The 22135-nt window shown below is 43.5% G+C and overlaps 1 protein-coding gene and 1 long non-coding RNA gene across 2 annotated transcripts in view; one reads left to right on the plus strand and one right to left on the minus strand.

Annotated features, from left to right (window-relative positions):
- LOC140105913 (uncharacterized) overlaps window positions 1-16058 on the plus strand; it is a 73086-nt gene extending 57028 nt beyond the window's left edge. The window contains exons 15-16 of the long non-coding RNA XR_011850672.1: window positions 998-1108; window positions 15253-16058. This is a non-coding gene — a long non-coding RNA (uncharacterized lncRNA). The remainder of the gene's footprint in view (window positions 1-997; window positions 1109-15252) is intronic.
- PTPRE (protein tyrosine phosphatase receptor type E) overlaps window positions 1-22135 on the minus strand; it is a 140102-nt gene that overhangs the window by 55162 nt on the left and 62805 nt on the right. The window contains exons 2-4 of the mRNA XM_072130039.1: window positions 18261-18372; window positions 7310-7415; window positions 3888-3961 (exon numbers count right to left, since the gene is read on the minus strand). Of these exons, the coding sequence (XP_071986140.1) occupies window positions 3888-3961; window positions 7310-7415; window positions 18261-18366 (286 nt within the window). The 5' untranslated portion in view covers window positions 18367-18372. The remainder of the gene's footprint in view (window positions 1-3887; window positions 3962-7309; window positions 7416-18260; window positions 18373-22135) is intronic.

Here is a 22135-nt window from a genome sequence, read left to right on the forward strand (position 1 = left end):
TAATGCGCTGTGCGGGGAGTCACTAAGATCGTTCCCCCAATATCCTGCATGTGTCTCTTCCCCGCTCAGGTCCCCGGAGTTCACCTTCTTTTTCCTGGTGCATGTAAGTGCATTGTCCGTGTATAATGCGCTGTGCGGGGAGTCACTAAGATCGTGTGCCCGATATCCTGCATGTGTCGCTTCCCCGCTCAGGCCCCCGGAGTTCACCTTCTTCTTCCTGGTGCATGTAAGTGCATTGTCCGTGTATAATGCGCTGTGCGGGGAGTCACTAAGATCTTGCACCCGATATCCTGCATGTGTCGCTTCCCCGCTCAGGTCCCCGGAGTTCAGCTTCTTCTACCTGGTGCATGTAAGTGCATTGTCCGTGTATAATGCGCTGTGCAGGGAGTCACTAAGATCCTGCGCCCGATATCCTGCATGTGTCGCTTCCCCGCTCAGGTCCCCGGAGTTCAGCTTCTTCTACCTGATGCATGTAAGTGCATTGTCCGTGTATAATGCGCTGTGCGGGGAGTCACTAAGATCTTGCACCCGATATCCTGCATGTGTCGCTTCCCCGCTCAGGTCCCCGGAGTTCACCTTCTTCTTCCTGGTGCATGTAAGTGCTTGGGCTTGTGACACAAATTCAAATGTTAAATCCCGCGCTCAGTCCCAAAAATCCGATCGCGTACGACCCAATCCCCTTTTAAATGCGGCGCAAAACTGTAATTGCCGGAATATCCACGGCCCCTTAGTAAATGAGCCCCATTTTGTTTAAGAAAATGAATTTATATAAGTCCATGCCTGAAGACAGAAAATATAATAGATGATTTCCTACATCATAACTAATTAAGAATAATTAACTAGTAATAATAATTACTCTACACTAAATCTTCAAGTGCAATTAAATCATATTTGGCTTGGCAGCAGCTGCCTGGCATTGGTTGCTACAGCAATTTAGAATACTCATCGTTTTCCTAAAATTAACATTAACCTCTTTTGTTTTTGTTTTTTTTTTCAGTTCTTATTTATTCAGAGAACATAAATTCGAGAAAACTCTTACTCAGATGTGGTAACAAATTTCATCGCTCCCCGAATCCATCCTTACACAGATGGTGGAAAAGAATTGAGGGTAAGGCGGCTAATGGAGTTTTCTTTGTTTTGTACATTATCCCATGTGTGGTGTAAATTGTGATAAGTATAGGTAAGGTGTAACTATCGCTGATTTTTTATATAAGGTCAAGTAATTTGGAGCGATAAAATACAGTAATAAAGTTGGTGCGATCTCTGCTCTATTCCTGACACAGTTTTCCTCAGCCCCTTCCTTATCCTATATGTCGGCCTGGGAATCGGATCTTGGTAAAGAATTTGTTTGTAAAACCTGGTCTGGAATCTTCTCCCACTTGGCCCAGGTCTCTATTAATGTTTCTTTGGTTGAAGTGGGATATAAATCCCTTTTGCGTTGGTATCTTATACCCCAGCGCCTACACACAATGGGGCACATTTAGTAAGGGTCCACGGATTGCACAAACGTGGGATATTCAGACGATTACCGTTTTGCGCTTTGAAAGGGGATTGTGGCGCACGCGATCGGATTTTGGCCCAAACGCGGCGGCTTTAATGTGATAGAAATCGTGGTGCGTCCTTCGGACGATCCCACGAATTCTGACTGAGTGCGGGATTTAACATTTGAATTTGTGACCCATGCCAAGCACTTACATGCACCAGGAAGAAGAAGGTGAACTCCGGGGACCTGAGCGTGGAAGCGACACATGCAGGATATCGGGCACACGATCTTAGTGACTCCCTGCACAGCGCATTATACACGGACAATGCACTTACATGCACCAGGAAGAAGAAGGTGAACTCCGGGGACCTGAGCGTGGAAGCGACACATGCAGGATATCGGGCGCACGATCTTAGTGACTCCCCGCACAGCGCATTATACACGGACAATGCACTTACATGCACCAGGAAGAAGAAGGTGAACTCTGGGGACCTGAGTGTGGAAGCGACACATGCAGGATATCGGGCGCACGATCTTAGTGAATCGCGCTGGAGTTCATGATCGTCGGACAACGCACAGCGGGGATCACGCAAGGGACGGGTAAGTAAATGTGCCCCATTGTATCCACATACCTCCCCTAATTGCTTCAGAGGTGGTTCTGTGGAATGTTCTGTTGTGCATATTTGGTGGGACTGCATTAAGGTGAAGAGGTTTTGGATTAGGACACATTAGTACATTTTTTCCAGACATAACTTACGTTTTCCTGGAACAAGCTTTATCCCATATTTTTTCCTTCTAGGCCCCTAAGCACAATAAACGGCTTATTACGTGTTTCTAAAAACCTATTACCGTATTTTTCGGACTATACGGCGCACAAAAAATCCTTTGATTTTCTCAGAAATCCTGCTGCTCCCCACCTTAAGCCACCCCCCAATCTCCCAGCAGGCAGTTCAGTCTGAAACTGGAAGTCCTGTGGCTCGCCAACTTCAGCCAAACCCCCACTCCCATCTCACAGTAGACAGCTCAGTCTGATAAAAAAAAAATCCTGCTGCTCCCCACCTTCAGCCACACCCCATCTCACAGCAAACAGCTCAGTCTTAAACAGCAAGTCCAGCTGCTCAGTCTGATGCATAAAGTCCAGCTGCTCCCCATCTTTACCCCCCCCCCCCAATCTCTTAGCAGGCAGTTCAGTCTGAAACTGGAAGTCCTGTGGCTCGCCAACTTCAGCCAAACCCCCACTCCCATCTCACAGTTCAGTCTGAAGCTTAAAGTACTGCTGCTCCCCATCTTCATGTGAATGAATATAAAAGCTGCAATTTGGAAATTATGATTTATGAATTTATGTCCAGAAAAGCTCAGTGCAAAAAACTGCTTATCAGAGCATCTTATTTTACTACAGAAACATAATGCCATAGGTGGAGTTCACCCCCAAGTCCTGTATGTATGGAAGACTTAGATAATGAAACAAAGTAATGTCAGAATAATAATCTGAGACACTAGTCATGGTATTACATGGAGCGTATCCGTACACAGAACCCACACAAAAACTGCATTCTATGTTATTTATCAGTTACATAATAATGTAGCAGCTACAAGGCATCGATTGATGCTGTTTTGTCTAACATAAGCTAATTAACTATTAATCACTAATAATAATTGGGAGCAGTACAGCGGTTGTTCCACGTTCAGTTCTTACCCCTATCCCCAATCTGACAGTGGGGATCCGACTGCTGGCACCGCCCTGATCTCTAGAAGGACAGTCCCATTCTCACTAAATGAATGAAGCTGAACTAAATGTAGAGCTTCTAAGTTATGGGAGTGTTAGAAATTGCTGAGCACAGCCCTGAAATCTCTTTTACTGTCTGTGCGGGTCTGTTCTTGTGATCAGTGGCGTTCCCAGCCAATGGACCCCCACTGATCAGATTGTTATCCCTGATCCTGTGGATACAACCCCTTTAACCCCTTCCCGCATTGTATATTGCAGTATTTGGGTCCATCAGAAGCAAGTGCTTGGCGTAACTAATAGCCAAAATCCTAGGATCAGATAGGAACCCTAATGTCACCCATCAGCACCCATGCAGTACATTTACAGGGTGTTACACAGGGCCCCAAAGCTGCCCTGTCTATATATGTCCAGATATTTGGCATACTACATCATATTAAGTGATACAATTGAAAGAACAATGGGATTGCGGAGAAAAGGACAAAATATGGTAAAAAGTTACATGAAGAATGTAACAATAAAAATAAAAAAATTCTTCTTCTGTGAAAAAAAAGTCAATACGTTATGTATCCTGTAACATGTATGTGTGCAGAATGAACGGCTACACAGCGAGCGGCTCTCTGCTCAGCCCAGTGTGTGCACAATAGAGGGAGCGCTTAAAGGGACTGTACGTCTCCTCACCTTGTTCTTCCAAGATTCCATTTGGGATCTTCTTATCGCCGGAGTTGACGTCCGCTTTACGACTCTTTCTGGACCTTGAAATAAAGAAGGAGAACTCTCTGAGCATGATAGCAGCAGCAGCGGCCGCAGCAGCAGGCAGCTACTACCCCCAAAAGCTGAAATACAGGAAGCTGCGCTCTGCTTATACATAAGTTCCTGTTACAGCGACCAGACCTTTAACACTTTGATGATTTATATGAGACACATATATGACCAGCTGAGTTCATGTGAAGCATCTCAGACCCCAAACTCTAAGCTTAGCATGGCCAGTATCTAACGGGAGGAAGGCTCACACGTTGGTCTATGTGAGTACAATCAGTGCACTGTATCAATGCAATCAGTACAATAAGATTTTAGGTCTATTCAGGCAGTCCATACAAGATAGGGTCTGTAGGTTTGTTCTTAAGTTGAATTTGTATGTAAGTCGAAACTGTATATTTTAGAATTGTAGTTCTAGACACATTTTTTTTGGCCCCAGTGACAATTGGAGTTTCAAAATTTTTTTTGCTGTAATGGGACCAAGGATTATCAATAAAGCTTCATTACAGACACCTTACAGCTGATCCCTGCAGCCTGGGACTATAGTAATATCCAGGGAGGTCACAGGGGGCAGAGGGGTCCGTCTAACTAGGGGTCGTCTGTAAGTCGGGTGTCCTTAAGTAGGTGACCGCCAGTAGTGATTATATAGGTGGTCTATGGAACAATGGCTGCTGCACAGTATATGGGGACATCGACCTTTTTGACGTCATTATTGTGGTATTTTCTATCAAACCAGCGAAATGCACATATTACTCAAGCAACACAGCAAACTCATTGACCGGCCAGTTACACATTGGGCAATCAATACTGAAATTTCCATTAAAAGTCACGGAAAAATGACACTAATCTCCTACAATCTTAATAAATGCTCAGTGCTACACTGTAACACAGCTGACTGTATATAATAGTATATACAGCCCTACTTTCAGTATAGGCAGCGCCTTGTTTATGTGTTGACCCCAAAATCCCATTAAGGTGTTTTAAAATGTTTTCAACAGCAATTTTCTAAACTGTGATAAAAACTGTGATAAATTGTAAACTTCTTAAAGGGGTGTTCCTGGCTAATGATATTGATGACCTATTAATAGCAGAGGTCATCAATATCAGATAGGAAGACGGAAGTACAATAGTGTGTGTTATGGCCAACCTCACGAACTGCAGCATAACTTTTATACAAGTGAAAAGGAACATAAGCGTCGGACCCCCACTGACCCGATATAGATGACCATGGATAGGTCATTAACCCCATCACGACTGCCATGGGGCTATTTGCACATGCCCCTTGCAGAAAGGACGTTTATAAACGTCATAAGTGTGGCCAACTCCAAAAAGCTACATCTCCTGAACCCTGGCACCTAGAAACACAATTCTAAAGCCTTATTCCATCATGTACTTCCTGCAGCTTGTTCTACATTCTGCCTTCAGATGACAGGCTGGAGGGGGGCACATTTCAAACGCCTATATCTCCGGAATCCTTGCACTTTGCAGAAGTACATGCACACTCTGCATCTGTAGCTGAGCCTGGGAAATGGTGATGGAATAATGCTGGACACATTTCGGCAAAAGTTACAGTACTAAAAAAAAACTTTAATAGTAAAAATGACAAAAAAAAACATATTTTTTTCACATTAGTAGGCAAGTAATGGCAAATTTTATAAAGAAAAAATATGTAATTAATAAAACCATTCAAGTTAAATTCTCACGTCATGAAAAATAAAACCAAAGTAAAAATTGTTATGAGAACTCGTCATTTAAAGAAGTGCATAATAGAACGTCAAAAATTAACCTGGACGTTCAGGCATCAATGACCATCGGTCACAAAAGGGATCAACATCACAAAACACAAGGCAATGTCAGAATTATCTAGATTATCAGACTAGATCAACCAGCGCTTTATCCATGTAACTTATGCAGATACTATGTGGTCGCTGGGAGTGTCTATTACAAGGAACCTACCCCTTAGCAATCAAAAAATTATCCAAGTACTCCAAACTTGCTTAAATCGGAATACAGGCGGTCCCCTACTTAAGGAGACCCAACTTACAGACGACCCCTAGTTAAAGACGGACCTCTCTGTAACCTCTGGTGAAGTCTCTGGATGTTACTATAGTCCCAGACTGCAATGATCAGCTGTAAGATTTCTGTCATGAAACTTTATTGATAATCTTTGGTCCAATTACAGAAAAAAAATGGGAAACTCCAATTTCACTGGGTGAAAAAATTTTTTTGTCTGGATCTACAATGATAAAATATACAGTTTCGAGTTACATACAGATTTGACTCAAGAAAAAAACCTATGGAACCTATCTTGTATTTACAGAAGTCCCCGGGTTACATACAAGATAGGTTTCGTAGGTTTGTTCTTAAGTTGAATTTGGATGTAAGTCGAAACTGTATATTTTATAATTGTAGATCAAGACAAAAAAATTTTTTGCCCCAGTGACAATTGGAGTTTCAAAATTTTTTGCTGTAATGGGACCAAGGATTATCAATAAATCTTCATTACAGACACCTGACAGCTGATGATTACAGTCTGGGGACTATAGTAACATCCAGAGAGGGCAGAGGGGGCCGTCTGTAACTAGGGGCGTCTGTAACTAGGGGCCGTCTGTAACTAGGGGTCGTCTGTCGAGTGTTCTTAAGTAGGGGACTGTATATTTTATTGCGACTACAGAGACATATCACACCATATACTGGCTAATATCTCTGCAGTACAGCATACGGCACAGTATGATCCCAAACACGTCTATGTTCTGTTCTGTACAATCCAGCAGGTTGTTTGGTGCGGTAATAACTTTGTATGTATGAGACTCTCCTTAACTGTATCAGACATTTCATTTCCTTTTATTTATCGCACAAATTATTTTTTGAGAGAAGTGAGAATTGTAGAGGAAACCACCTAAAGGTAAGGTAAGGTTATTATACAAGCAGATACAACCTATGCATGTTATGCTTCTGCATGAGAAGGTCACGCAGCTATGGATACTTAGGCCCCATTTATCTGAGGATTCACTCTCCTGCTGTCCAGGACATGCCCCGATCTACTTAGATTACATTCTAAACACAGCACATAACACAGAACAGAAGACTAAAACGTTACTTAGCTGATACAGAACTTCAAATCTTCTGCCATTGAAAAATGTTAGACATAACAGGCAGGCTGTCTGCAGCTGCCACTAGATGGAGCTGACTGCATACTGTGTTACTATATAGTTTGTACACTAAGCTTCTAGAGCTCCCTCTAGTGGCGGCTGCAGGAAGGCAGAATTCTCCTACAATATTCTACATAAACACAATCATATCATTACAGAAATGCAAGGTCTATCTCATTCACAATTTGTTACCTCAAGAGGTAACCTCCTAGAAGAATGAGCAGAAAACAGACGAGCAGAGGCACCAGCACGGATGTCAGGAGGGAGGAGGTGTCGTTCAACGGGGGCTCTGTGGGACCTGCAAATGAAAAATAAATATTAAGATAAATGGGAGATTTTTTTCCTCACTAAATTATACAACAAAATCACCAATGCATATCATTTCTAAAATTTTTATTTGATTCCTTATACATTTTTAAAACTTATTAGTTTAAATGGGTGCGAGCCTGACACCCCGATCCTGCACCAATTGCAGACTGTAATAGAACTTAATTGTTACCTGATGCAGGTGATGGACCCACATGAGTCATATATTGATGACCTAACCTGAGGCCAGAAAGCCCCCTTTAAGTTGCCCTAATTTTTGGAAAGGTTCTAAAAGTAGGATAACAACCAATATGGTTGCACATACACATGAAAACATGGTAGCGAAGCAACACTCCAGGTAACCAATCCAAATGGTTATGCAACAGGCATTGCTGTATCATCCCATTACTAGGCACAACGATTGGACCTTCATGATTCCTACGTATATAACTAGTGCTATTCTCTGAATAGGTAGAGGTCCCAGAAGTGAGATCCCTCTGGATTGGTGATATATTGCTATAGGCAACGTATGGTTGTTGGGGGGGCATCTCAGTCAATTATTGGAATAAAGGAGGCCCTTTAGTTATTTTGGGCTAACCCAACTGTGTAGGTGATATTATACAGTCGCTTCAGAAAGTATTCAGACCCCTTTAAATTGTTCACTCTTACTCTTTGTTTCATTGCAGCCAATTGGCAAGATCAAAAAAGTTATCTTACTTGCTCATTAATGTGCACTCTGCCCCCATCTTGACAGAACCCCCCCCCTCCCCCCACACACAGAAAAGTAGGTAATTTTGTTAATGTATTAAATAAGAAAAGCTGAATTACCACACAGTCATAAGGATTCAAACCCTTCACTGTGACACTCATATTTAACTGACATGCTGTCCATTTCCTTCTGATCCTCCTTGAGATGGTTCTACTCCTTCCCTGGAGTCCTGCTGTGTTTAATTAAACTAATTGGACTTTATTCGTTTATATAAGACCTCACAGCTCACATCAGAGCACATGAGAATCATGAGGTCTAAGGAGCTCAAAGACAGATCTGGCAAAGGTTACAAAAGAATATCTGCATCACCTAAGGTTCCTGAGAGCACAGTGGCCTCCATAATACTGAAATGGAAGAAGTTTGCGGCAACGACAGCTCTTCCTTGACCTGACCGTCCAGCCAAACTAAGCAATCGTGGAAGAAGAGCCTTGGTGAGAGAGGTAAGAAGACCCCAAGATCGCTGTGGCTGAGCTCCAGAGATGCAGCAGGGAGAGGGGAATCACCTATCACTGCGGCCTCCAGAAATCAGGGCTTTATAGTGTCTGGAAGCTTCTCCTCAGTGCAAGACATATGAAAGAAGATTCTCTGGTCTGATGAGACAAATATTGAACTTTTTGTTGTTAATTCTAAGCTGTGGAGAAAGCCAAGCTCTGCTCATCACCGGCCAAATACAATCCCAGCAGTGACACATAGGGGCAGCATCAGGCTATGGGGGCAGGACCACTGGGTGTAATGGAAGGAAAGATGAATCCGGCCAAGTACAGATATCCTGGATGAAAATATCCTCTCACACTGGGCCAAACCTTCCAACAAGACAATGACCCTAAGCACAAGTTAAAATAACACAGCAGAGGCTTCAGAACATCTCTGTGACCATTCCTGACCGGCCCAACCAGAACCTGGAGCATCTCTGGAGAGACTGGGAAATGGCTTTCACCAAAGTTCACCATCCACCCTGAGGGAACTGGAGAGATTTTCTGCAAGGAAGAGGCAGAGGATCCCCAAATCCAGTGGTGAGGAACTTGTAGCATCTTCCCAAGAAGACTCCTGGCTGCAGCAGCTCCAAAGCTTCTACTCATCGCTGTGCAAAGGGGCCGAATACCAGGAGACAAGTACTCATCACCAGGGGCCGAATACCAGGAGACAAGTACTCATCACCAGGGGCCGAATACTCATCACCAGGGGCCAAAGACTTATCACCGGGGGAGATTCCAGGTTTTCTTGTTTAATAAATTTGCAAAAATATCTATATTTCAGGGTTTTTTCTGTTAAGATGGGGGCAGTGGGCACATTAATGAGCAAAAAATAACTTTTTTGAATTGCTGCAATAACACTAAGAGTGAAAAATGTAAAGAGGCCTGAACACTTTCTGAACCCTCTGTAAGTGACACCTGGTGTGTGCGGGTCCTGTTTAGGATTTGGTTTTGGAGCCTAGAAAGTTAAAGTTGAGTTGCTGGTTTATAGACATGTACATCTTGGCACATAGTGCTGATTTGCAAGGTCCCTTGGGTCGACCCCATCCATTAAGCATTGATGTTCCACTGTTAAAAAAATATTTAAAGATTTTTTTAAAATGATCACTTGACCATCTCTGTGCCAGGGTATAAGCTCTCCAGCGTGTAATGTATGTCTCCCTCATCCTCACATTGGCTGTGAGCTATTTTTACTGTTCTGTCCTGTGGGCATTTCCGTCTTACGTTATCTTATTTATAGATAACACATTTCAGAGAATAAATACAAGCATCACCGATTTATTTGTGGACTGTATCTAAAAACACTCCTCATTATACATACATAGATCTAAAGATTCAGTGGGCAGCACGGTGGCTCAGTGGTTAGCATTACATCCTTGCAGCGCTGGAGTCCTGGGTTCTAGTCCCACCCAGATCAACATCTGCAAAGAGTTTGTATGTTCCCTCCGTATTTACGTGGCTTTCCTCCTCGTCCTCCAGTTTCCTCCCACACTCCAAAACATACAGGTAGGTTGATTAGATTGTGTGCCCCATTGGGGACAGGGACTGATTTGGCAAACTCTGTGCAGCACTGTGTAATCTGTGTGCAGTATATAAATAAAGGAATCATTATTATTTAGTGGGTAATGTTAGGTCAACATCTCACCATATGTCCTAAAATACATAGAGATGGGGGGGCACTATTTGGGCCCATTTGCACGCCACTCTAAGAGCCGGCACCTCCATACACTCAAATATATTGTCCACATGTAAAAATATATTTATGCAGCAGGACAAACGTATGTATGTCTTCCCATGCAGGATCTTTGAAGGGGATCTTAAGGTTAAAGGGGTTTTCCCATCTGGCCATTCAAATTTAATTTAATCCATTTGCCATATGTAAACATTATGGATGTTATTAAAAAAAATGTTCCTGTGTAAAGATAATTTCTCATGAACGTAGTCATGTTGTCCCTTAGAAACGAGATGGCTTCCTCAGATACGACCACCTCAACATTTGGCAACAGTGGTCAGACATGTGTTATAGAGCCCTGCCTGACCTCCTGGGTGCAGCGATCGTTATCACAGGACGGCTGTGGGACCTGCAGTAACTCCCAGACATTTCATGTACAAAAACAATTTGTTTCTTTGTGCAATCACCCAGCAGAGGTGGTCGTATCCAAGGACACAGTCTTGTTTCTAAGGGACCATATCACTACATTTATGAGAAATTATCTTAACACGGGTAAAAAAATTTTAATGACATCTAATTGAAGAAATGTTTATGTATGGCAGAATAATGAATCTGGATGTGAATGTCCAGACGAGAGGAGAAGACCCCTTCAAGCTTCTGTCTCTTAACCTCCTCCTAAACACACTTCCATAGCAGTGTCTGCTCTTGTTTTGGCGTTCACCAGAGATTTTTGACTTATTTGCCCATGAATGAAAGCTTTCAAATTCTAATCCCCTTTTTAACCCCTTACTTTACAATGTTACTCAGTGCTATTAATATTTTAGCTCCCAGATTCCAGAGTGTGAGCAGGAGGGGCAGGAGGCAGAGACACTGCAGAGCGCAGACAGGAGAAGCTATTTATGAGAAGAATCTCCCCTGCCCGACCATAGAAGATTTACGGTCAGATCCCTGGGCAACTGAAATTGTATCCACCAGGACTGATAGCGGCAGGATGGAATTATATCTGTGAAATGCTGTATCTTTGTTAATAACAATAAATAAGAGAATGGGGCACATTTACTCAAAATGCAGCTCAAGTTGTGGTGCATCTTTTAGGGCGCGCAACACTATTTCAAAGTTAATCAGGATCGCGCCCTTATATGTGTCGCATGGAGGCAGCTCAGCTGCGCCACCAAAGGGTCGCGTGCGCCACAAGTAGTTTTAGTCATCAAGAACGTGAACCGTCTGCCTAAAGTGCGGAGCAAAGCCCTTCGTAAATTTGCCCCAATGTGTTATTTGTTATCCTTAGAATATTCAAGAAACTCGTCTTCATGGTAATACCCCCTTTAAACCCCCAAGGGATACCAAATGTCAAGTCCCTGTGGAGCTCAAATTACTCACTAATTTGTAAGAATTGTTGATCCATTAGAAAATGTTTTACGTTATTAGGAATCCCTCTCTATGAGACATAGAAGATAGAGCGTCTCTTAATACACCACAATCCTGCATCTCTTGACAAAGTGTAGAGTTCAAACGTCACTCAAAAGTGTATGTTTACTGAATGGGACGGGGGAGGTCACAGCTTGGGGTCTGCTGACTCCCTTCTCACAACTTATTAGCCATTTTTATCACACTCACAGGCTTGATAAGAGAGGTACCGCGCATGGGAGGCGGCTATCCATTCAGATCTATGAGAGCTCCAGAAATAGTTGACTCTATAAGCTCCGCTATATTTGGAACCCCCCCCCCCCCATTGACAAAAATGGACAGTTGGGCGCATGCGCAGAAAACTCCATTTGGCTGAGCTATGGGAAGGGAGTCTGCGGACCCCCATTTCTGTGGGTCTCAGAAGCTGATATATCATAAATTGAAGGTACCCCTTAAAGGGGTTTAGCAGGACTGGGCTATTGGCAACCAACGCTTAGAATAGGTCATTAATATCAGATTGGTTGAGATCTAAAGCCCATGATTAGCTGTTTGATCAAACATTACAGCTGCTTATCTGCTTACTATGTATACGTCTAGTATTGTCTAATATAAAGCACAGTCACACATCACCTGAATGGGATTATTATGTGACCAATAAATGTGCCGGAGATGCAGAAGTGACGTTCAGAGAAGTTCTGCTGCCACCACAGCTGGTGTCAGAGCCCTCCACCCCAGATCTTATACTAATAACCTATCCGAAGACTAGATGATCAAAAAAGGGATCCTGGAAAAAACCCTTAAAACTAAATTATTAGCAATTTTCTGCAATCTGTGGGGCTGCCTGGAATAGCCCTTTAAGGGAAGGCTTGCAGCCACGCTGTGTAATTTACAGTACTTTGTGATCTATTAGAGGATTGTGAGTCTAGAGGAGAAGGTCAGAGAGTGTCCTCTCCACACTCATTACACCTGCTCCACTCCAATCTATCAGTTCAGCCTGTTTTTTATCTCGGGAAGAACGGTTGTAGTTTCCAAGGCAACTAAGAAATTGGAGAGAGTCGGGCTAGGACGTTAAGGGCTTTCCCGATATTCCCTTTATACCTGCGATATTTAAGAACACAATGGGGGACATTTACTTACAGTGTCGGTGTCTGCATTGGCTTTGTTACCGACCTGCTCTCGGTAAGAAGACACACATTTAATATTGTGGAGCTGTGCAGAGACATTTCTGGCGCCGAGACCATTTTCTGTCCCCGAGACCAAAATCTGTCCCGAGCACCAGAAATGTGTCCAACAGTGCCTGCTAGACCAGTTTTCTTTTGGTCTACTTTCCGTCAGTTTACACCGCCCAAAAAGGGCTGCGACACATAGTAATTGTGTCTGAGTTTCCACTCCGCCAAAGCCACGCCCCTTTTCGGAGAAGAGTCGGAGCAGACGGAAAAAGGCATTTTTTCTGTCCCCGACAGCTAATAAATAGGTAGGAGAGCAGAACATGTGGTGAGAGCGCCACAAAACTGGCGGAAACGCCATAGTAAATGTCCCCCAATGTCCTGACACTTCGAACCAATACTTATTAGTAAAAATAGATATGAAATTACCAAGTAATTTCCACTATAGTCCCCAAGAAAAGCTGCTATGTCCTATGTGTGCTGGGTCTAAAGCAATGGTAAGAAGGACAATGACGATCATGGATCTTGACAAGAAGGGTGGTGACACCTGGTTGTCACTCTCTGGCCACCTTAACATTCAGTTAACATTAACATGACACCTTGAACATTCAGTTTATACTAATAATAATTCTTTATTTATATAGCGCTGCACAGAGTTTGCCAGTGGGGCTCACAATCTAAACAACCTACCAGTATGTTTGGAGTGTGGGAGGAAACCGGAGGACCCGGAGGAAACCCACGCAAACACAGAACATACAAACTCTTTGCAGATGTTTACCAGGGTCGGACTTGAACTCAGGACTCCAGCACTGCAAGTTTGTAGTGCTACCTATTGAGCCACCGTATTGCAAGGCTGTAGTGCTAACTACTGAGCCACCGTATTGCATGGCTGTAGTGCTAACCACTGAGCCACCATGCTGCCCGCGAGTTCTCCTTAAAGGGGTTTACCAAGTTAACAAGTTATAACTTATCCACAGGATGGAGGAAGACAAGAAGATCTCTTGCCGACCCCACTAATCATGAGATCCAGTAAACGGAGTTGTTACTTCCAAAGAGAGAAGCAGGACAAGCACAATACCTACAGCTCCATTCATTAGTATAGGCCTCTCCACATCACTCTTATATCTCTGGCGCCACAGTGAATCAGCTCTCAATAATTTCCAACATACCCCATACTATTGCACGCAGCGGCTGGATTCCCACTCATAACGATGCTTCCCCCATTAGTGAGAGCTGGACACCCGTTCTCTGGATTGCGGGGAGTCTTGTGATCACTGGGGGGTCCCAGCAGTTGCACCTTCCTGAATCTGTTTGCGATAACTCCCTAAGGTTGTACAATCCCTTGTATAATTACAGCAGGAAAGAGGTTAACCTTGGATACAGTCTTTAAAGAAGCCGTGTGAGGTCCGAGAATCACGGTGCCTCTTCTCGAACCCTTGTCCTTTGGGAATAGCTGACATCGCAGCTCAGCCCTATAAAGATGACTTGTGCTGCAATACCAGACTCAACCAATGGGCGAGGGTGGCGCAAATAGATAACAATAGGATCATAATCTAAAATCATTTTCTCTGTCATGTATCATTGCTGGATCACTTTGGGTTAAGTGCAGCAGAATCATCTGTGGCTGGTCCAGTATAGTGGAGGGAATCTGTATAAAACTGCAGCATGTTCATTATTGCTGTGGATTGAGAGTACAGAATCCTGCATGCGTTGCAAACACTGAGCTGTAACAATCCTGCTCTGGCTTTACCAGGGCCACAGGGTTACTAAGATGCTCAGCCACGTTTCTGTGCCACAAAAAAACTACAAAACCGTACTGCTAATGTAGTGACCCAGAGTAAGGTCCATATATGAATTTCCGTCCAGGTAATCCTTGTGGTATAGGGGGTAGTCGGCCTGATCAACTTTCTCCTCTAAGAAAACCCAGCAGGTGAAACGCCTACTGTTCTGTATCAACCGAGCGGCCACTATTAACCCCTTTGGGTGTGGGAGAAAGACAATTGCCAAACGAGACAACTCAGCTATTCGATACCGCTCTTCGTTTAGAATGTTCTGGCTCATTACACTGGTAGGCCCTGGTGGTTTCCTTACACTAACTACGGACGTACAATTGTTGCAGGTGAAACATGTTTTTAACGTAGTTCACCTGTAATTCCATGCAGTAAAATTCATATTCTCCTGTCGTACTAATGCCGCCCTCTTCACAGCGTAATTACTACGGCTTAATCTTTAATAGGCATTAATGGTAAACAACCCAATAAGTTATGCACCAGCAGCGAATTCCCAGGTGTCCCCTATCTCCCGAAACTAGTGATTTCTTTAATGTGCGTTTTATCTCTTAGGTTTTGGACGCCTCATATGATGACTGATCTCTGCAGCCAGGCCGTTATGTTTCCCATCATTGGAGCTATCAAAGTTTCCAGGTGTCAGCGGCAGGTGGGTGGACGCACAATGTTACTTTCGCATCGCAGTTAACAATGGTTCATTACGGGTGTCAGGTAATGCGGCAGCGAGGAGATTGAATATAGTCTGTGTGGGAGGAAGATTGCTGCAGAGGCTGCGGGAAGATGCATATTCCAGGATAATTTAGGGATTAGCAGATATATTGTATATTAAGTGCTGTAACACCCGGCTAACACCCTGTAACTCACTCATGTGTCATGTCCATGGGGTGACAAGTGGATACATGATAAGAAGGATTATTCCTCCGCATAGTGACTGCCTGGACTGAAGAGCCTGTGTAATACTGACTGATGTGTTATGTAAAATATGAGTTATGCAAATAACATATAGGGCACCCATTCTGGCATCCAGGTGGATTGTACCCAATTTTCTGTGGTTCCTAAGGTTATATACACGTGCTGCACATTATAATGCAGTACAATAAAACTTTATTTATCCCGTGGGAAATTGCTTTGCACATTACAGCTCCAAGAACAGATGTTTAATACATAACTAGAGTTGTACCAGCGATGAGGCGAGTTGAGCCATTTGCCTCAGGCAGCACCACCTGTAGAAAGATGTGGGGCGGCATCAGGGGCTACAAAGCAAGAATTGACACTTAAACTATTGATGTCATTGGATGTCAGCATGGATGTGAGACACTGCATGGAGACACTCCAGGGACCTGAGCGGGGAAGCGACACATGCAGGATATCGGACGCACGATCTTAGTGACTCCCCGCACAGCGCATTATACACAGACAATGCACTTACATGCACCAGGAAGAAGAAGGTGAACTCCGGGGACCTGAGCGGGGAAGCGACACATGCAGGATATCGGACGCACGATCTTAGTGACTCCCCGCACAGCGCATTATACACAGACAATGCACTTACATGCACCGGGAAGAGGAAGGTGAACTCCAGGGACCTGAGCAGGGAAGCGACACATGCAGGATATCGGACTGATGATCTTAGTGACTCCCCCGCTCAGGTCCCCGGAGTTCACCTTCTTCTTCCTGGTACATGTAAGTGGATTGTCAGTGTAAAATGCGCTGTGCCGCGTTTTACAAAGATTATGTTCCCGATATCCTGCATGTGTCGCTTCCCAGCTCAGGTCCGACCATCTTTTTAGTGGTGCATGTGCTTGGGCTTGCAACACAATTTGAAAGTTTAATCCCAGGCTCGGTCCGAATCAGTCGGCCCGCCACCCGATTTGTGTCGCATTGCAGCAGCACAGCTGTGCCAAAATCTGATCACGTGCAACACAATCTCAGTGCAAACCCCTGTTAAATACCTGTCACAGCTGCGCAAATCCCGGAAAAAAACGTGAACAGTCCAACGAAAGTGCGATCCGCGACCCTTAGTGAATAAGCCCCTATGTGTAAGCTGAAGGGTTTCACCTAAATTGGGATGTCCGTTATATATGTTGAATATATTATGTATGTTAAGTGTGAACCTAAACTCTCTGCTGCCTGAGGCAAGTTATGGCTACGCCCCCTTCAGGTTATTTTTTAGTAAATCCCCGAAAAAGGTGCACAGTCCGACAAAAGTGCGATTCGCGACCCTTAGTAAATGGGCCCCAATGTCTATTCTACATTCCTAATGAAAGCAGAATTCAGAGCTCGGGGATAGTTTTATGTAATCAGCGAGCAGATTGTAGGAGATGACATTTATATGACTTGAGAGAAAGATGTCAGTAAAACGAGAAAAATGAACACAAAAAATTTAGGGCCATCGTCTGCTATTGGGATTAAACTAAAAAAACAAGAAGAGGTGATAACTTGCTGATAAGTGGAGGTCTTAGAGTGGGGGTCTTTAGTACCCATATGTAAATGAGGTGATGGCTGCGCTCCACACATTGGGGGTCATTTACTAAGGGCCCGATTCGCGGTTTCCCGTCGTGTTACCCGAATATTTCCAATTTGCGACGATTTTCCCTGTATTGCCCCGGGATTTTTGCGCACGCGATCGGATTGTGGCGCATCGGCGCCAGCATGCACCGCGACGGAAATCGGGGGGCGTGGCCAAATGAAAACCCGATGGATTCGGAAAAACCGCCGCATTTAAAAAAAAAAAGTGTTGCGGGACTCGCGCTTACCTTCACCAGGTATAGGCTCGTGCATTCCAGCGGACCTCTGGGAACTTCAGCGCAGCAGCGACATCTGGTGGACGGCGGAGGAACTGCCTTAGTGAATTGCCGGAAGACCCGAATCCACCGCAGAGAACGCGCCGCTGGATCGCGAATGGGCCGGGTAAGTAAATCTGCCCCATTGTTCCTGGATTGTTGGCCTTGGCCACAGTCTTATAATAATGAATCCTGTGGATATCGGCCACGGCTCTAGTACTTCCCGCATGAAGCAGTTACACGACTCCATCCATGTGGGTAGACGGGAGCCCTGATCTTGTGATCCGCTTATAGATGATAACTTTCTATCTTGGTCCAACCAAAATTCCTGCCTTGGGTATAATCTAATAAGGGTTAAGACATAGTTATCCTCCCCTGGCCACCCCACACTAATATGCTATTATAGCACGGAAAGGGGATAAAAAGAAACACTATAAAAAGTGTCTAATTTTTTAAAGGCATGACATTCAGATAATGGGAGCTCCTAGAATAATTAGTTATGGGGGGGGGGGGGGGGTGTCTATTGGTGGGAAGTATCTACTGATGTGTATCTATATATACATATATGCAGATGAGACATCTGTCAGCTGTCCGTGTTCTGGACTTATTCCAGGCAGATTGGTTCACAATTAGCGGCTATTTTGTTTCTGATAGAGCACGGCGTTAGCCGCGGTTCTGAATGCTAATTCCGTGAAGGGGGAGTGTGGTGCAGATTACAAAAGTTGAAGGCAAACTGTGTTTTTTGTCAATTTTTTTTTTTTCTTTAAAGCATTTGCTTACTTGGTAATGCAGAGTAAGATGCTGTGGTCTGATTCAGCTCCACCGTCAGACCTTGTCCAAGTGTCATGCAGAAGTAGATCACCGGTGACCACAACCGCCCCAACATGATTATCTATAGAGACAAGAAAATAAGGAAAAAAGTAAAATACTTGCATTTTTATGTAATAAGTTTTCATTGATCTGGATTATGACTCCTGGTCCTTAAAGGGCTACAAGAAAGTCACATGCAAAGGGCAACTCTGACTCTGGAGGACCTGTAACATTCATACTGTGTAATACTTTACTTTTCCTGCGGGGGAGCTGCAGGGGACCATAAAACTTGCTGACATTAATCCTTACAGATTCCAGGTCTTTCCAGGGACTACAACTAATCTGGCCTATCATTTATATGAAGCAGGTGAATACGAGTAACAATACATCTATATACTGTATATACTCTATGCCACTTTATGTAACCAAACACTTTCAGTAGAGGATTTATATCTCAGGAACCTGTAAATACAAATGTCTGGCACCTTCTACTACAACCATCATGTCCCTCCTTGGGTGTCCTTCGTGATTTAACAAGGCCAAGAGTGAGTAATGATCACATAAATGGCTGTGATTTTGTTTTTCCATAAAAGTAAGAAGTCCTCCATTATGACTTATGTGACTGAGAACGTCTGCTTGGAGTCATTTTAATTTCCTAATTGTGCATCTTTTTATCCCATATTCTGTAAATGATAAACAGGCAGACATCTTTTCTGAGCCTCTCAAACAGCATTTTGTGATGTGCCTTACTGCGGCTTTATGCCATGGACAGCAACAGACTGGAACTGACACATTATACCGTGACATCATCTATTGTCAGTAGTGATGTAATGATGGGTCAGTGTTATCCATATAGAGGTCACTGTACAGGGAGGGGGAGGAGATAAGCTGTGACATCATCTATTGTCAGTAGTGATGTAATGATGGGTCAGTGTTATCTATATAGAGGTCATTGTACAGGGAGGGGGAGGGGATAAGCTGTGACATCATCTATTGTCAGTAGTGATGTAATGATGGGTCAGTGTTATCTATATAGAGGTCATTGTACAGGGAGGGGGAGGAGATAAGCTGTGACATCATCTATTATCAGTAGTGATGTAATGATGGGTCAGTGTTAGCTATATAGAGGTCATTGTACTGGGAGGGGGAGGAGATAAGCTGTGACATCATATATTGTCAGTAGTGATGTAATGATGGGTCAGTGTTATCTATATAGAGGTCATTGTACAGGGAGGGGAAGGAGATAAGCTGTGACATCATCTATTGTCAGTAATGATGGGTCAGTGTTATCTATATAGAGGTCATTGTACAGGGAGGGGGAGGAGATAATCTGTGACATCATCTATTGTCAGTAGTGATGTAATGATGGGTCAGTGTTATCTATACAGAGGTCATTGTACAGGGAGGAGGAGGAGATAAGCTGTGACATCATCTATTGTCAGTAGTGATGTAATGATGGGTCAGTGTTATCTATATAGAGGTCATTGTACAGGGAGGGGGAGGAGATAAGCTGTGACATCATCTTTTGTCAGTAGTGATGTAATGATGTGTCAGTGTTATCTATATAGAGGTCATTGTACAGGGGGAGGAGGAGATAAGCTGTGACATCATCTATTGTCAGTAGTGATGTAATGATGGGTCAGTGTTATCTATATAGAGGTCATTGTACAGGGAGGGGGAGGAGATAAGCTGTGACATCATCTTTTGTCAGTAGTGATGTAATGATGGGTCAGTGTTATCTATATAGAGGTCATTGTACAGGAGGGGGGGGAGATAAGCTGTGACATCATCTATTGTCAGTAGTGATGTAATGATGGGTCAGTGTTATCTATATACTTGTCATTGTACAGGAAGGGGGAGATAAGCTGTGACATCATCTATTGTCAGTAGTGATGTAATGATGGGTCAGTGTTATCTATACAGAGGTCATTGTACAGGGAGGGAGAGGGAGCAGATAAGCTGTGACATCATCTATTGTCAGTAGTGATGTAATGATGGGTCAGTGTTATCTATATAGATGTCATTGTACAGGGAGGGGGAGGAGATAAGCTGTGACATCATCTATTGTCAGTAGTGATGTAATGATGGGTCATTGTTATCTATATAGAGGTCATTGTACAGGGAGGGGGAGGAGATAAGCTGTGACATCATCTATTGTCAGTAGTGATGTAATGATGGGTCAGTGTTATCTATATAGAGGTCATTGTACAGGGAGAGGGAGGGGATAAGCTGTGACATCATCTATTGTCAGTAGTGATGTAATGATGGGTCAGTGTTATCTATATAGAGGTCATTGTACAGGGAGGAGATACGCTGTGACATCATCTATTGTCAGTAGTGATGTAATGATGGGTCATTGTTCTCTATATAGAGGTCATTGTACAGGAGGGGGAGGAGATAAGCTGTGACATCATCTATTGTCAGTAGTGATGTAATGATGGGTCAGTGTTATCTATATAGAGGTCATTGTACAGGGAGGGGGGAGGAGATAAGCTGTGACATCATCTATTGTCAGTAGTGATGTAATGATGGGTCAGTGTTATCTATATAGAGGTCATTGTACAGGGAGGGGGAGGAGATACGCTGTGACATCATCTATGGTCAGTAGTGATGTAATGATGGGTCAGTGTTATCTATATAGAGGTCATTGTACAGGAGGGGGTGGAGATAAGCTGTGACATCATCTATTGTCAGTAGTGATGTAATGATGGGTCAGTGTTATCTATATAGAGGTCATTGTACAGGGAGGAGGAGATAAGCTGTGACATCATCTATTGTCAGTAGTGATGTAATGATGGGTCAGTGTTATCTATATAGAGGTCATTGTACAGGGAGGGGGAGGAGATAAGCTGTGACATCATCTATTGTCAGTAGTGATGTAATGATGGGTCAGTGTTATCTATATAGAGGTCATTGCACAGGGAGGGGGAGGGGATAAGCTGTGACATCATCTATTGTCAGTAGTGATGTAATGATGGGTCAGTGTTATCTATATAGAGGTCATTGTACAGGGAGGGGGAGGAGATAAGCTGTGACATCATCTATTGTCAGTAGTGATGTAATGATGGGTCAGTGTTATCTATATAGAGGTCATTGCACAGGGAGGGGGAGGGGATAAGCTGTGACATCATCTATTGTCAGTAGTGATGTAATGATGGGTCAGTGTTATCTATATAGAGGTCATTATACAGGGAGGAGGAGATAAGCTGTGACATCATCTATTGTCTGTAGTGATGTAATGATGGGTCAGTGTTATCTATATAGAGGTCATTGTACAGGGGGAAGAGATAAGCTGTGACATCATCTATTGTCAGTAGCGATGTAATGATGGGTCAGTGTTATCTATATAGAGGTCATTGTACAGGAAGGAGGAGGAGATAAGCTGTGACATCATCTATTGTCCGTAGTGATGTAATGATGGGTCAGTGTTATCTATATAGAGGTCATTGAACAGGGAGGGGGAGGGGCTAAGCTGTGACATCATCTATTGTCAGTAGTGATGTAATGATGGGTCAGTCTTATCTATATAGAGGTCATTGTACAGGAAGGGGGAGGGGATAAGCTGTGACATCATCTATTGTCAGTAGTGATGTAATGATGGGTCAGTGTTATCTATATAGAGGTCATTGTACAGGGAGGGGGAGGAGATAAGCTGTGACATCATCTATTGTCAGTAGTGATGTAATGATGGGTCAGTGTTATCTATATAGAGGTCATTGTACAGGGAGGGGGAGGAGATAAGCTGTGACATCATCTATTGTCAGTAGTGATGTAACGATGGGAGATGTATATATTCTTATTATATGTAGATATTATAGATATAATGTCTCTCTCTATGCCTGGTT

This window comes from Engystomops pustulosus, chromosome 11 (assembly GCF_040894005.1).
Source record: "Engystomops pustulosus chromosome 11, aEngPut4.maternal, whole genome shotgun sequence".
NCBI lineage: Eukaryota > Metazoa > Chordata > Amphibia > Anura > Leptodactylidae > Engystomops > Engystomops pustulosus.